Raw genomic sequence first — 17,098 nt, forward strand, 5'->3', positions numbered from 1 at the left:
ATAGCATGAGGCAGGTTTTTTGACAGATGACTCAGCAGCTGTACAACAAGACGAAAAGAAAGTGGAGATGAGGTGGGAGACAGGGAGGTAAAAGAGAAATGGAGAGAGATGGATAAAGGAAGGGGGAGTTGGAGGGAAAGAGGGGAGGGGTGAAAAAAGAGGGGAGAGAGAGGAGGAGAGAGGTGGTGCTCACCCTCAGTCTCTCCCTTCCCTCTCTCCCTCCTCATCTCCACCTTCTGCTCCTTTCCTCCCCCTCCCTCTGCTTCTCTCCAGCAACATGTCTGGGCAGAACCACACTTCACATGTCGTTTGAACTAGATGTATAACCTTACACAGCTATGTGTTAAACCACAACTCTAAATTTCTCCCTCCATACCAGCCTTTTAAGTTTCCAGCTGCAGTACCAGAGGTTATGCTAACATAGCTCACAGGAGTCCCCTACAGATACCAAAGACTACACTACTGACCATTAAAATTGCTAGACCAAGAAGAAATGCAGATGATAAACAGGTATTCATTGGACAAATATACTAGAACTGACATGTGATTACATTTTCACGCAATTTGGGTGCATAGATACTGAAAAATCAGTACCCAGAACAACCACCTCTGGCCATAATAACGGCCTTGATACGCCAGGGCACTGAGTCAAACAGAGCTTGGATGGCATGTACAGGTACAGCTGCCCGTGCAGCTTCAACACGATACTGCAGTTCATCAAGAGTAGTGACTGACATATTGTAACGAGCCAGTTGCTCGGCCAGGGCAGCAGTCGAATATTTTCTGTATCCAGAATGACCTGCCACATGCAGTCGTGCATTATCCTGCTGAAATGGAGGGTTTCACGGGGATTGAATGAAGGGTAGAGCCACAAGTCGTAACACATCTGAAATGTAATGTCCACTGTTCAAAGTGCCATCAATGCGAACAAGAGGTGACTGAGACATGTAACCAATGGTACCTCATACCATCACGCTTCCAATGTGCGTTCACCGCGATGTCGCTAAACACGGATGCGACCATCGTGATGCTGTAAACAGAACCTGGATTCATCCGAAAAAATGACGTTTTGCCATTCGTGCACCCAGGTTCGTTGTTGAGTACACCATCGCAGGCGCTCCTGTCTGTGATGAAGCGTCAAGGGTAACCGCAGCCACGGTCTCCAAGCTGATAGTCCATGCTGCTGCAAACGTCGTGAAACTGTTCGTGCATAAGGTTGTTGTCTTGCAAACGTCCCATCTGTTGACTCAGGGATTGAGATGTGGCTGCACGATACGTTACAGTTATGCGGATAAGATGCCTGTCATCTAGACTGCTAGTGATACGAGGCTATTGGGATCCAGCAAAGCATTCCGTATTATCCTCCTGAACCCACCAATTCCATATTCTGCAAACAGTCATTGGATCACGACCAACACGAGCAGCAATGTCACGATATGATAAACCGCAATTGCAATAGGCCACAATCCGACCTTTATCAAAGTCGGAAACATGATGGTACGCATTTCTCCTCCTTACATGAGGCATCACAACATTTCACCAGGGAACTCCGGTCAACTGCTGTTTGTATATGAGAAATCGGTTGGAAACTTTCATCTCAGCACGTTGTAGGTGTCGCCACCGGTGCCAACCTTGTGTGAATGCTCTGAAAAGCTAATCATTTGCACATCACAGCATCTCCTTCCCGTCGGTTAAATTTCGCGTCTGTAGCACATCATCTTCATGGTGTAGCAATTTTAATGGCCAGTAGTGTATTTAAGAGTTCTGGTGAATCTTTATATAAAATAGAAAGAAACTTCCACATGGGAAAAATATATAAAAACAAAGATTCCAAGACTTACCAAGCGGGAAAGCGCCGGTAGACAGGCACAATAAAATAACACACAAAATTTTGAGCTTTCGCAACCAGCGGCTGCTTTGTCAGGAAAGAAGGAAGGAAAAGGAAAGATGAAAGGATGTGGGTTTTAAGGGAGAGGGTAAGGAGTCATTCCAATCCCGCGAGCGGAAAGACTTACCTTAGGGGGCAAAAAGGATAGGTATATACTCGCGCGCGCGCGCGCGCGCGCACTCACACACACACACACACACACACACTCACATATCCATACATACATACACAGACACAAGCAGGCATATTTAAATATGTCTGCTTGTGTCTGTGTATGTATGGATGGATATGTGTGTGTGTGTGTGTGTGTGTGTGTGTGCATATTTAAATATGTCTACTTGTGTCTGTGTATGTATGGATGGATGTGTGTGTGTGTGTGTGTGTGTGTGTGTGTGTGTGTGTGTGTGTGTGTGCGCGCGCGCACGCGTGAGTATATACCTATCCTTTTTTCCCCCTAAGGTAAGTCTTTCCGCTCCCGGGATTGGAATGACTCCTTACCCTCTCCCTTAAAACCCACATCCTTTCATCTTTCCTTTTCCTTCCCTCTTTCCTGACGAAGCAGCCACCGGGTGCGAAAGCTCGAAATTATGTGTGTGTGTGTTATTATATATATACAACAAAGATTCCAAGACTTACCAAGCGGGAAAGCGCCGGCAGACAGGCACAATCAACAAAACACACACACACACACACACACACACACACACACACACACACACACACACACACACACAGAATTACTAGCTTTCGAAACCGATGGTTGCTTCTTCAGGAAAGAAAGAAAGACGAAAGGATGTGGGTTTTAAGGGAGAGGGTAAGGAGTCATTCCAATCCCGGGAGCGGAAAGACTTACCTTAGGGGGAAAAAAAGGTAGGTATACACTTGCACACACACACACACACACACACACACACACACACACACACACACACACACACACACATATCCATCTGCACATACACAGACACAAGCAGACATGACTGCAGGAAAGAAATCATGCATTCCTCTCGAACTATTTGCCTGATGTGCTGGAAGATTTTCCACTGCATGTTCGGCAGAGGATATGGTTCCAACGTGATGGTGCACCTCCACACTCTGGAATTAATGTGCAACAGTATTTGGACAGAACATTTCCAGGGAAATGGCTTGGATATGGTGGTCCAGTTGTATGGCACTCACTTTCAGCTGACCTAAACCCTGCTCTTGTTACTGTGGATGCACCTTTGGTGCAAAGGGCACAGAGCTGTATGAACCAGTGAATTGCACAGTGTTTGGACATGGAGGGAGGTTGCTTTGAACATCTGTTGTTCTGAGGACAACTTATTCTGTTGTGAAGGTCGTGCAGTCATTAATATGGATATTATTGTTGTCACTGGTTGCTAATGTGCGACGTCTGAGTGCTCATATTACATGTAGTATAGATGGTAAGTAGAAGCTGTGTTATTGTACTGTGCTGGCATCTCTAGAATTTCAAAACTGATATGGTTTTTGTAGTTATTCTCTCCTATGACAGGTCATTTATTTCAACTGTCTATTTCTTATTTGTCTAACCACGTATTAGTTATGTTCAGCATTAAAAAATGTTGTAAATTTAGGATACGTGTGACCTAAGCAATGTTGTATATTAAATAATAAAATGTCAGAATGAAATTAGCAAATTAAAAAAAAAAAAAAAATGCGCCCCAACCCAGGATCGAACCCTTGACCTCCTGCATACTAACCCAAAACTTTATACACTGGACCAACTGCACAGTACAATCAATATGTGCTGATAGGGGTAGTCACCATACATATGGTTACAGTGTTGCCAGATTCTCTCTCTTTAACGTCCTTTTCTGCCGAATGTACTCGCCAGACGAAATTTTGGGACAGACATTTTTTATCACTGGCATGTGGGGAGTCGCGCTGCGAAGCCCGAGTGGGCAAACTTTGCTTCACCCTGTATATATTAAAGGTGCAGACAATTTTGTTGCAGATGCCTTGTCAAGGATGCCATTGTGTGGCAGTAATGAAAATGTTGATCAAAATGAGGAAAAAGAGTTTTAAATCAGATATATGAAGGGTATACATGATGAGAATATTATTAGCACAATGTGTAACAAAACTAGAAGGAACCAAAACCATGATTCAAACTGGAGGTTAGTAAAGAGTTCTTTAGGCGAAAGAGGTTATGAAAAATTGGACAGGTATTATAACAAAGGAACACTTTTCAGGAGATCTCACGTGCCTTCTGATGAGTGGAAGTTATGTTGGCTAGAGGAAGAAGCTGGAAAGTTGGTTAAGTATATACATGAGAGTTACGGACACTGTGGTATTCAAATGTATACAAAAGCTACAAGAAAATGTTTATTTCTATAATATGGCTAAAAAGGTTAGGAAAGAACTATCTGCTTGTGACAAGTGCCAGAGAGTCAAGGTAAGTAACAGAACTTGTCAAGGTGAGATGCAAAATAAAACACCTGAGGAATCTATGCACTTACTTGCTATCGATTTTTCTGGAAGTTTACCAAAAAGTAAAAATGGTTATTGTTGTATTTTTGTTGTGGCTGATGTTTTCTCCAAGTATATAAATTACATCTTGTCAGAAAAGCTGCAAGTTGCTTCCGTTAATGTACAACTTGACTCATTCCAAGTGCCTGAAGGCTTTGTGAATACAATTTATTTATTTGTAGGTGTGTGTGTGTGTGTGTGTGTGTGTGTGTGTGTGTGTGTGTGTGTGTTTCTGGTGTTCTCTGACTTGTTGCAACTAGAGGCATTGCATGAGCTCCTGATGACTACATGACAAGTCATGCAGTTACTCTCTAAATACTAAACTGCCTGTTTCAGGCTGAGTTACCACTAACTTAATAGGAAACAATAAAATTTCAACATTTCTAGACACCATCAGTCCTAAATGAGAATAAAGAACAAAAACGAATTCACTCACACAGCAAGAGCTGAAATTGCATCACCTGGGCAATGGATCCATTCACAGCATAGTGGAGTGTAGTCAAGACGCATCATGTTTATCATATCTAAAACAACAAGAATGACCAATTTTACTATATGTTGTGTTTTAAAGACAGAAATAAGCCTTATGAGAGTACAGTATACAGAGAAAATCCAAACAGAGAAGTCTTAATGTGGACAGAAATCTAAAAACTGCATGATAGTGACCCCTTTGTAATATTCAGCTTATAATCTAATTTATCCTTAAAAAGAGGGCACATTACTGAATTCGATGCAGTTTTTTCACACAAATGATGTGTATGCTTAATAAGAGTAATCTAATGCAGAACTAGAATGTACTATAGGCTGACTGTAAATATAATTTAAAAAGAGCACTAATTTAACTCCTTTTACAGTCACACTTAATGAGTGGAAATATAATGGTAGTTTAATTATGCTCTCAATAATACTTTGTCAAAATGACTAGTCTTGCTGATTTACAAGTCTATTGAGGGGCATTACCAAAACCGTAATGAAATTCCTCTTGGAAATAACAACAAAATTATATGTAGACACAACAGAAATATTCAGAAACTGACAGAAAACAATGGTTCAAATAATAATAAGACAGATGCCTAATCTGTTAAAACTGTGGTTCCTTCAGCTAGCAAATGATAATTGTGAATTGTGTTTTATTCATCTCATGACATACATTTGCAATTCATTTGGTTTGCGTACAGGAGACATGTCAAAAATTTACAATGATTTTTACATTAGATTGTGGGGAATGAGACTATAAACAGGTAGAGGGGCAGGCAAAGACACAGGCACCTAAATAGTGTTGTTTCTTACAACACGTTCCACTAAGTTAACAGACTGCTCTTGTGCCAAATTTTAACATTTATGTCACCTTTCTGGCCTAAAAGTCTGCTGCTGTCACATGATAAATTGACATTTTTCTGTCTACACTGATGGGAAAAAAATCACAACACCAAAAAATAATTACCATAAAGTAATGAAATGTTGGGAATACATTTGTCTAGACAACATATGTAAGATCTTTATTTATTTGTAATTTCTGCTACCAGTCACTTTTTAATTTTTTTATATGTATGAAATACTTTTACAGCTTGAATGGTTGAATCATAATTATTTTCGCCCATATTAGCTACGTTTGTGAACTGTGACTGAATGGGATAATTATTTATTTGTAATTTCTGCTACCAGTCACTTTTTTATTTATTTATTTTTACAAATAAATAATTATCCCACAGAGTCATGGTTCACAAATGTAGCTATTATGGCCAAAAATAAATACATATGTAAGAGATTGGCATTGCAAGATCACTGGTCAATGTAAGCACAAAATAGGCCACTGCAAATGTGAACTGCTGGTACATTAATAACTGGTGTAACCATCAGAATGTTGAATGCAAGCATATAAATGTGCATGCTTGTACAGATGCCGGATGTCAGTTTGGGGGATGGAGTTCCATGCCTGTTGCACTTGGTCTACATCTACATCCATACTCCGCAAGCCACCTGACGGTGTGTGGCGGAGGGGAATGCTGGTCAGTCAACACAGAGACAATTAATGCTGTTTGTGGATGAGACTGGAGTTGTTGTCTGATAATGTCCCATAAGAGCTCCACTGTAGACAGATCTGGTGATCAAGCAGGCCAAGCCAACATGTTGACACTCTGTAGTAGAGCACATTGGGTTACAACAGCAGTATGCAGGCAGCCGTTACTCTGTTGGAAAACACTCCCTGGAATGCTGTTTGTTAGTGGCACCACAACAGATCGAACCACCTGACTGATGTACAAATTTTCAGTCACGGTACATGGGATAACCACAAAAGTGCTCCTGTTGACATACAAAATCACACCCAGACTGTAACTCCAAGTGCAGATTCAGTGTGTCCAGCATGTAGACAGGCTGGTTGCAGGCCCTCAATTGGCCTCCATCTAACCAGTACACAGCCATCACTGGCATCAAGGGAGAACCAGATTTCATCAGAAAACATGACAGACCTCCACCCTGCCCTTGCTTGACACCACTGAAGTCACAAATGGGGGTAGTTCAGGGCCAGTGGAATGCATGCTACAGGGCATCTGGCTCAGAGCTGTTCTTGAAATAATTGATTTGTAACAGTTTTTTGGGTCACTGTGGTGCCAACTGCTGCTCACATTGCTGCTGCAGATGTGGTATGATACACTGAGTGCTTCGTGGCCGCCCGAAGCCCGGTCTTCTTGTGACCGTACATTCTCATGACCCCTGCTGCCTTCAGTTATGTACAGTGGTTACTTTCCCGCAAATACTTTCTGCAATATCATGGAGGGAAGAACATCCAGCTTCTCATGGCCCTGATCTCGTTCAAACTCAGTGGGTTGTTGTTAATGATATCTTTGTCAGCTTAAAAGCATTCTTGATGAACATCAATTCACCATGTCCAATCTCAAAAGGTAACTAATGCTCACAATTGTTACAGACTGTATTTAAAGCATACATGATTTGAATCCTCATGGTACTACTTGTGCACTCTTATGCAATTGGTACAAAATTTAAATAATCATCTTTCAGACGTACAAACACGCCTACCAGCTTTCATTTATGTCATACAACTCTTTCTTGGTGTTAAAATTCTTTTCAGTTTAATTTCAGACAAACTTTTCCTCATGAAGATATACACTATTTCAATCATCAGACATTTGGCTGCTTGTTTGTATCACAAAAGACAAGAGAGGCATGGAAAATCAAAATCAGTCTTATGAAATCAATGTTGGGGATCTACATATGCCAAGTAAATGAGGGAGCAAGACACCTTCAGCATAATGTGTTCACCATATTGAAATGACTGCCAAGACACATATTTTGAAACTAAGAGTAGCATAATGCAAATCTGGCAAAGGATACATGATATTATGTATGTAAAATTAATATTGTATGGAGGATATTCTCATCTATCTCAGACAGCAGAAGTCAGTCATTCGAAAAGGAATGGGTCCAAAGGAACAGTTCCCTAAAGTGATCGGAAAGCTTCTGGAAAGCCTTCGAAAGAACAGTCATTCATCATTTCCGTCAGGTCGGTTTCATTCCTACCGCAGTTTCATTTGGTCAGTCTTGCCCTTGTTTCATTTCTGCTGTATCTGTTTCCCAATTTGCCCTCATTCTTTATCCCAGCCTCACTATAATTCTTCTTTGGGTGGTCATTCATTCCTCATTCCAGCTCCAGCATTATTTGTTCAGCTGCACTTCCTTTCATTCATAATGGTCACCTGTTCTTGTTCAATTTGAAGCTATTCTCAAACCACGGGTTTCTTCTTCTTCAGTCCCAGAACTAGTGAGGGAGCTGTCAGAGAGGATCATCTCTTCCTCTTGTAGTCCTTCAGAAATCAATGTCTTCTTAGCTACCTTCTTGGCGTGTCTAGCAATTCGAGACCAGTTATGTGAGATAACTCAAGTAGTTGAGAAAACTGGTCTGCAACAAGTTCAGAAGTCAAACTGAATTTGAGCCTCTTATATTAGAATTTTGCCCAAGTGCGTGGGATCCATACCAAATAGGACTAACAGGGGATAATGAACATGAATAAAGAAGGATATCATTAATGTTCACACAATCGTTTTAACTTAACATGATGGAATGGCTCAAAAACCTCAAAAACCTGAATTGGCCGACACTTGAAGACAGACACCAGAAGTAATGTTAACGAAATGCCGTACCAAGGTAGTGACTGATAAGCATGCATTGGAACAACAGGAGATGATGTGTAGTGATTGCCAACTATGACAAAATCTTTGACTGTCAGTAGTGGCAGTAAGCAGGGAGGTGTTAAGGAGGCATAGTGACACTGTCCCACAAGGCCACGAACTTGTGGGCAGTCAAGGAGCAGATCCAGTGAAGCAAGGCCACCCACAGTGGCTGACATGCATCCAGTGGCTGTGTTCCTGCCAAAGGCATGAGAAACATTGTGTGATGGGTAACAGCAGAGGTAGGCATTGTGGTAAAAAGCATAGGCTTGACTCAGCTAGCGATAAGTCTGAAGCCCGAGGTCGAAATGCCGTCAGAACCTAAGTGTACACCAGTGGAGGAATACCAGTGAGGTGCCACATGGACACGAGCCCCGAGCATGTGAAAATAGGTGCCTGTGACTGCAGTGTTGATTATGGCAACCTGCAGGCCACAAATTGATATGGCTTGCACCTCCAGATACTGTGGCAGCTGCAGGAGGCTGGGCAGCAAACAGCTCAGCGACTCTTCTATAGACAAAAAAGGCCCGAGCTAATGCAGAGGCTGTACCTGGCCTGCGAAGCATAACAGCAAGTGTGGTGGCCCAATAAACAGGGATATATACTACAATACCAACTACAACTTGAAAGCATTCTTACAAAGTTTCAAGAACCAATATTACGTGAAGAGTCTGCAGTATACTTCAGCTACCTACATATCACTTGTTTATGGGCTGCGAAAAAAAGATTACACTAACTATGTGCACACAGAGGTATTTAAAGCAACTATTCGTCACACACCTCATATGTGACAGGAACGTTAAGAAACCCTAACATGGGGTTTGTTGAGAAGCACCTTCACCCGTGCACTTGACAGTGATTTCTAGAGTATAGGTGCATTTGTAGACAGACTAAAATATGTCATCATTAGGCTTCTCTACACGATAGGTGACTTGGCATTTGAGGGTTGTCTCACCTTGTCCTCAAAACTGGAGGGTACTTCTCGTCCTACTAGTTTTAGTCGGCTGCCCTTCTATGTCATATTTCCCCAGTCTATTCCACTTTCTTCCCTGAGAAAGGAACTAACAGTTCCAACAGCCAGGAATGGGTTTTTATCTGTTTTAAGTGTTCTTACCCCAGTGATGGCATTTCACCTCCTGGTCAGCCACTATACCTCCTTGAAATTTTAAATTATCAATACATTTTGATACACGTTATAACATAAGTCTTTCCTGTGCAGGGGTAGTCGTGAGCTTATACAATGGGAAAATCAGCTGTATTGCACATGATAAGCAAAGATGCAGCTTTTTTCTGTGTTCGTGCATTACTAACAGTGGAAGAGAACAAACAAAAACACGCTGGTCAAAAGAATTTATATGCTGAAGAGGCTGTATTAAGTTACATTTTGCATCAAGTGTGCGAAAAGTAAGGATCACCTTTCAGGGCCCACATATCTCTCAGGATGTTTAAAACTCAGAATGATACCACTCACTCAAAAAGAAAATTAGGCAGCAAAAATATGCATATTAAATACTGTATTTGTAGGAAAGGCTGTTGTAAACCACCTTGAGCAGGGTTAGGTTGCTGGTGGTAGACTGATGCTTCATGAAGCCATAGTGGGGGAGGCTAGGATATTCCTGATAACCAGTATCTACACCAGTTGGCTGCTGATCACTTGCTCTAAGATCTCCCCCACATAGCCCATTTAAGAGACTTTTTGGTAACTGCTGGTTGAACTTCAAAAACACCAATGCTGATGGAAAGCCAACAATGGAATTCTGACATAGTCTTTTCTGAAGATGAAATCAAACAATGGAAAATCCAGGATCGAATAATAATATTATGAAAAGGATATACAGTGAAGATGCCGAGACACAGCTAGGCACAACAAAAAGACTGTGAAACAAAGTTTTCAGTCTTCATCAGAACACACACACACACACACACACACACACACACACACACACACACACACACACACACAGTTCCTTCTCATAATATTGACACTTGACACAAGTCTATTCTGATGAAGGCCTATTTTGCTGGAAGCTTTGTTTGGCAGTCTTTTTTGTTGTGCCTATTCATGACTCATCATCTCTGCTATATGGTGAGTAGTAATTATTCTGAAGATGATGATAACCAAATATTTAATGAAACAATTTGAAGCTTGTCGTCAAGTTAATCTTTTAGAAAAGAACATCCAACATGAACCTCCACATAACATTTGATATTTTTAACCCTTGGAGTACTTGCCGCAGGGCCTGCGGACATTGTTTCCCGATGAAGTGGGCTTTCCCATGGGCCCTGCAAATGGCATTTGCTGCGCAGCCTAGCCAGTACCTGAGTCCTAATGACAGCTTTTACCGCAGCCAGTTCTACTGCCTGTGGGCCTGCGGACGTCAATAGCCGCTCAGCGCTGCATTCCGGCCAGTCGCAAATTCTTTTGTGCCGTGCACTCCCTGGGATGGATGTAACCTATTTATTGTTCTGTGCTGCTGTCCCTGTTGTCTGGGAAACACTCTGCTACGGATTTCACAGTTTCTGTTTGACATTCGTGCTAGCTGGTTCATGTGATATTCTGCATTCTGCTTTTGCCACCTGCCGTTTCATGGCACAACGGAGTCGTTGCACTGACAAGGAGTGACAGTGACAGTGAGTATGGCATCTTCAAAGAATGTAGTGATAATGAAGATTCATCAGAAGAATCTCGAAGTAATACACCTCCACATACTTCACCTAGTAGAGCTCGCCAGGACAGTTCTTCTTCAGCTTCTGAAAGTGAAGACGCGTCAATCTGTAAAATGCTACGCCTTAGTGAGAATGAGAAATTTGATCGCCAAAAATGTGATTTCAGTCCAGCACTTCATGCATTTGATGACTCATCTTCAGGACATAATTGCCAACTAGCAACTGATTCAAGCGTTCTGTCCTTTCTCATGCTACTTCTATCACTAGATCTCTTGAATAAAATACAAAGAAACATTCCACAAGGGAAAAATATATTAAAAACAAAGATTCCATGACTTACTAAACGGGAAAGCACTGGTAGATAGACACATTCCTGGGACTGGAATGACTCCTTACCCTCTCCCTTAAAACCCACATCCTTTCGTCTTTCCCTCTCCTTCCCTCTTTCCTGACGAAGCAACTGTTGGTTGTGAAAGCTTGAAATTTTGTGTGTGTGTGTTTATTTATTACAAGATCTGTTGGAATTTATAGCACTTGAAATGAACCAATTTTTCACTTTCAGCTTGGCACAGTGGAATCAGTTCGTTCTTGACTATCCACCCAGAAAGGTACAGGTTTTGAAGAAATGTATAGCTTCATTGATATTTGACTTCTCATGGCTAGTGTTACAAAGTTGAGAATAAAGGAATATTGGTCCGGAGATGTACTTCTGATTACTCCAGTTTTTTGGCGAAGTTATGTCCTGTGACCATTTTATGTTACTTTTGAGAATGCTGCATTTTAGTGACAAGTCGATCAATCGTGGAGATGACAGTTTGTTTAAAATTAGGAAAATAACTGATACAGTTCGTGTGGCTTTCCACAGTGCGTTTAATCCATACAGAAGACTCTGTGTTGATGAAAGCCTATTATTGTTCAAAGGTCGCTTATCTTTTAAACAATACATTCCTTCAAAACAAAGTAGATTTGGAATCAAAACATTCATGTTGTGCGACTGTAAAACTAGATACGTCTTGGAATTCATTGTGTACACATGCACAACAGAAATAGAAGTCCATAATTTGGGGAAATCTGGTGATATTGCGGCAACACTAATGAAGCCATCCCTTGAACGTGGACATACCATTATGTCGACAATTGGTATACAAGTCCAGACTTGTTCCTCTGGCTTCACAACCAGAGAACAGTAGCATGCGGTACTGTACATAGGAACAGGCACAACTTTCCAAAGTTACAAAAGAAACCGAAACAAGGAGAAGTTGTGTTTATGTCAACTGACGCCCTGCTTGCCACAAGAGAGAAGTGTTCATGCTGACTACCTGCAACACTAAAGAAATGCGTGACATGTAAAAGTCAAACAGGATGACTGTCGAAAAAGTAATGAAGCCGCAATATGTTGTTGATTACAATAGAAATACGGGAGCAGTAGACCACTCTGATATGCTCTTAAGCTCTGTTGCATCTGTGAGTAAATCTGTTAAATGGTACTTTTTTTTTTTTTTTTGGGGGGGGGGGGGGGGGGGGACCTTTGTGTTTTGAATGCTCTCACTCTTCACAGATCAGTGACAGGGAGCAAAATATCATTAGCAGATTTTCATTTATGTCTGCTACGAGAACTTGTGGAAAAATTTGCTATAGAACGGAGAAGAGATAGGAAAGGATGATGCTCTGATGATGAGAATCCTCTTCGCTTTACTGGGAGGCACTTTCCACATGTCATTCCAAGTGACCAGCCCAAGAAACACGGACTATGGCATAGATGTGCAGTCTGCTCGAAACAAAATGTGCGTTGTGAAACGAAATATGAATGCAAAACATGCAATGTACCTTTGTGCATTGACATGTTTTTAAACATACCACACAAAGATGAACTTTTAGCCAAGTTGCTACAGCTGGAAGATGAAATAAAGTCCTTACTTCTGAAAAAAATTTACTTAAAAATTTAAAAAAGTAAAAATAATTACAAAAATAAAAAAAATTAATTTTAGCTTCGCCATTGACAGTCCAAAGCCTGGATGAGAAAGAAGGATGAGAAATACAACTGTGGGGGGAAAAAAAAAAAAAAAAAAAAAAAAAAAAAAAAAAAAAAAAAAAAGAAAAATTCACTGAATTATCTGAGCTTGAAGAGCCTTCCAGATGAATTATTTTGCTGACAAACACCTTATGTATGAACATGTGAAACATCCAGTCTGTGCTGACAAACAGAGACTGGATGCTTCAAAAGTTTGTACATAAGGTGCAAAAATAAAAACTTAGAACAAATTTATGTATTCTACCATAACTTCTTGATAGAAGTTAAACCTTAAACGTTGTGGAAATATTATTAATTAAACAAAAAATTCTAGCATTATTATTATTACAAAATTGTAGCCTGGGTTGCAGTAAAAGATATTTATTTAAGCAGCGACTAGTTTCGGGTGAAGCCCATTTTCAAACCACCATGTAAAACAAAGATTGTGACAACCACATTACAGCTGTTAATAAAACGATAGCAGATGGACCGCTATCGATATTCTATAGTTTTATTAACAGCTATAATATGTTTGTCACATTCCTTTTTGACATGGTTGTTTGAAAATGGGCTTTGCCCGAAACTAGTCACCGCTTAAATACATTTCTTTTACTGCAATCCGTGCTACAATTTCTATTAATGTTCAATAACAGATTGCTGTCCTATCTTTTCCAGGATACTGGATTTGTGAAAAAATTCTAGGCCTACACTTGGAAAGGGCGTCTCGGCATGCGTTTGTCAGTTGCACACACTCGCCTGTTTCTGAAGCACAAAAGGTCATTAGGAATTAAAGGTGACATTTAGTTAGGTTAGGTAGTTTAGAAACTTGAGTATTTTCTTATCTAATACTTAAATAAAAGTTGTTTATTTCTACTGAACAATAACAATTGTGTCTCATTGTTGTTGTTGTTGTTGTCTTCAGTCCTGAGACTGGTTTGATGCAGCTCTCCATGCTACTCTATCCTGTGCAAGCTTCTTCATCTCCCAGTACCTACATCCTTCTGAATCTGCTTAGTGTACTCATCTCTCGGTCTCCCTCTACAATTTTTACCCTCCACGCTGCCCTCCAATGCTAAATTTGTGATCCCTTGATGCCTCAAAACATGTCCTACCAACCGATCCCTTCTTCTAGTCAAGTTGTGCCACAAACTTCTTTTCTCCCCAATCCTATTCAATACCTCCTCATTAGTTACGTGATCTATCCACCTTATCTTCAGTATTCTTCTGTAGCACAACATTTCGAAAGCTTCTATTCTCTTCTTGTCCAAACTAGTTATCGTCCATGTTTCACTTCCATACATGGCTACACTCCATACAAATACTTACAGAAACAACTTCCTGATACATAAATCTATATTCGATGTTAAAAAATTTCTCTTCTTCAGAAACGCTTTCCTTGCCATTGCCAGTCTACATTTTATATCCTCTCTACTTCGACCATCATCTGTTATTTTACTTCCTAAATAGCAAAACTCCTTTACTACTTAAAGTGTCTCATTTCCTAATCTAATTCCCTCAGCATCACCCGATTTAATTTGACTACATTCCATTATCCTCGTTTTGCTTTTGTTGATGTTCGTCTTATATCCTCCTTTCAAGACACTGTCCATTCCGTTCAATTGCTCTTCCAAGTCCTTTGCCGTCTCTGTCATCGGCGAACCTCAAAGTTTTTACTTCTTTCCCATGAATTTTAATACCTACACCAAATTTTTCTTTTCTTTCCTTTACTGCTTGCTCAATATTCAGATTGAATAACATCCGGGAGAGGCTACAACCCTGTCTCACTCCTTTCCCAACCACTCCTTTCCTTTCATGCCCCTCGACTCTAATAACTGCCATCTGGTTTCTGTACAAATTGTAAATAGCCTTTCGCTCCCTGTATTTTACCCCAGCCACCTTCAGAATTCGAAAGAGAGTATTCCAGTCAACATTGTCAAAAGCTTTCTCTAAGTCTACAAATGCTAGAAACATAGGTTTGCCTTTCCTTAATCGTTCTTCTAAGATAAGTCGTAAGGTCAGTCTTGCCTCAAGTGTTCCAACATTTCTACGGAATCCAAACTGATCCTCCCCGAGGTCCGCATCTACCAGTTTTTCCATTCGTCTGTAAAGAATTCGGATTAGTATTTTGCAGCTGTGACTTATTAAACTGATAGTTCGATAATTTTCACATCTGTCAGCACCTGCTTTCTTTGGGATTGGAATTATTATATTCTTCTTGACGTCTGAGGGTATTTCGCCTGTCTCATACATCTTGCTCACCAGCTGGTAGAGTTTTGTCATGACTGGCTCTCCCAAGGCCGTCAGTAGTTCTAATGGAATGTTGTCTACTCCGGGGGCCTTGTTTCGACTCAGGTCTTTCAGTGCTCTGTCAAACTCTTCCCGCAGTATCATATCTCCCATTTCATCTTCATCTACATCCTCAAACATTTCCATAATATTGTTCTCAAGTACATCGCCCTTGAATAAACCTTCTATATACTCCTTCCACCTTTCTGCCTTCCCTTCTTTGCTTAGAACTGGGTTGCCATTTGAGCTCTTGATATTCATACACTTGGTTCTCTTCTCTCCAAAGGTCTCTTTAATTTTCCTGTAGGCAGTATCTACCTTACCCCTAGTGAGATAAGCTTCTACATCCTTACATTTGTCCTCTAGCCATCCCTGCTTAGCCATTTTGCACTTCCTGTCGATCTCATTTTTGAGACGTTTGTATTCCTTTTTGCCTGCTTCATTTACTGCATTTTTATATTTTCTCCTTTCATCAATTCAATTCAATATTTCTTCTGTTACCCAAGGATTTCTAGCAGCCCTCGTCTTTTTACCTACTTGATCCTCTGCTGCCTTCACTACTTCATCCCTCAGAGCTACCCATTCTTCTTCTACTGTATTTCTTTTCCCTATTCCTGTCAATTGTTCCCTTATTCTCTCCCTGAAACTCTGTACAACCTCTGGTTCTTTCAGTTTATCCAGGTCCCATCTCCTTAATTTCCCACATTTTTGCAGTTTCTTCAGTTTTAATCTACAGGTCATAACCAATAGATTGTGGTCAGAGTCTACATCTGCCCCTGGAAATGTCTTACAACTTAAAACCTGGTTCCTAAATCTCTGTCTTACCATTATATAATCTATCTGATACCTTTTAGTATCTCCAGGATTCTTCCATGTATACAACCTTCTTTTATGATTCTTGAACCAAGTGTTACCTATGATTAAGTTGTGCTCTGTGCAAAATTCTACTAGGCGGCTTCCTCTTTCATTTCTTAGCTCCAATCCATATTCACCTACTATGTTTCCTTCTCTCCCTTTTCCTACACTCGAATTCCAGTCACCCATTACTATTAAATTTTCGTCTCCCTTCACTATCTGAATAATTTCTTTTGTTTCATCGTACATTTCTTCAATTTCTTCGTCATCTGCAGAGCTAGTTAGCATATAAACTTGTACTACTGTAGTAGGTGTGGGCTTCGTATCTATCTTGGCCACAATAATGCGTTCACTATGCTGTTTGTAGTAGCTTACCCGCATTCCTATTTTCCTATTCATTATTAAACCTACTCCTGCATTACCCCTATTTGATTTTGTGTTTATAACCCTGTAGTCACCTGACCAGAAGTCTTGTTCCTCCTGCCATCGAACTTCACTAATTCCCACTATATCTAACTTTAACCTATCCATTTCCCTTTTTAAATTTTCTAACCTACCTGCTCGATTAAGGGATCTGACATTCCACGCTCCGATCCGTAGAACGCCAGTTTTCTTTCTCCTGATAACGACATCCTCTTGAGTAGTCCCCGCCCGGAGATCCGAATGGGGGACTATTTTACCTCCGGAATATTTTACCCAAGAGGACGTCATCA

At 40.6% G+C, this 17,098-nt stretch overlaps 1 protein-coding gene across 3 annotated transcripts in view; it reads right to left on the reverse strand.

The window, feature by feature from the left end:
- The window catches only part of LOC126271957 (peptidylprolyl isomerase domain and WD repeat-containing protein 1), a 103,658-nt gene that overhangs the window by 62,416 nt on the left and 24,144 nt on the right, over positions 1 to 17,098 (reverse strand). For all 3 annotated transcript variants that reach the window (XM_049974400.1, XM_049974396.1, XM_049974399.1), the window contains exon 5: positions 4,815 to 4,902. In XM_049974400.1, coding sequence (XP_049830357.1) covers positions 4,815 to 4,902 — 88 coding nt within the window. The remainder of the gene's footprint in view (positions 1 to 4,814; positions 4,903 to 17,098) is intronic.

Source organism: Schistocerca gregaria, chromosome 5 (genome assembly GCF_023897955.1).
Source record: "Schistocerca gregaria isolate iqSchGreg1 chromosome 5, iqSchGreg1.2, whole genome shotgun sequence".
NCBI lineage: Eukaryota > Metazoa > Arthropoda > Insecta > Orthoptera > Acrididae > Schistocerca > Schistocerca gregaria.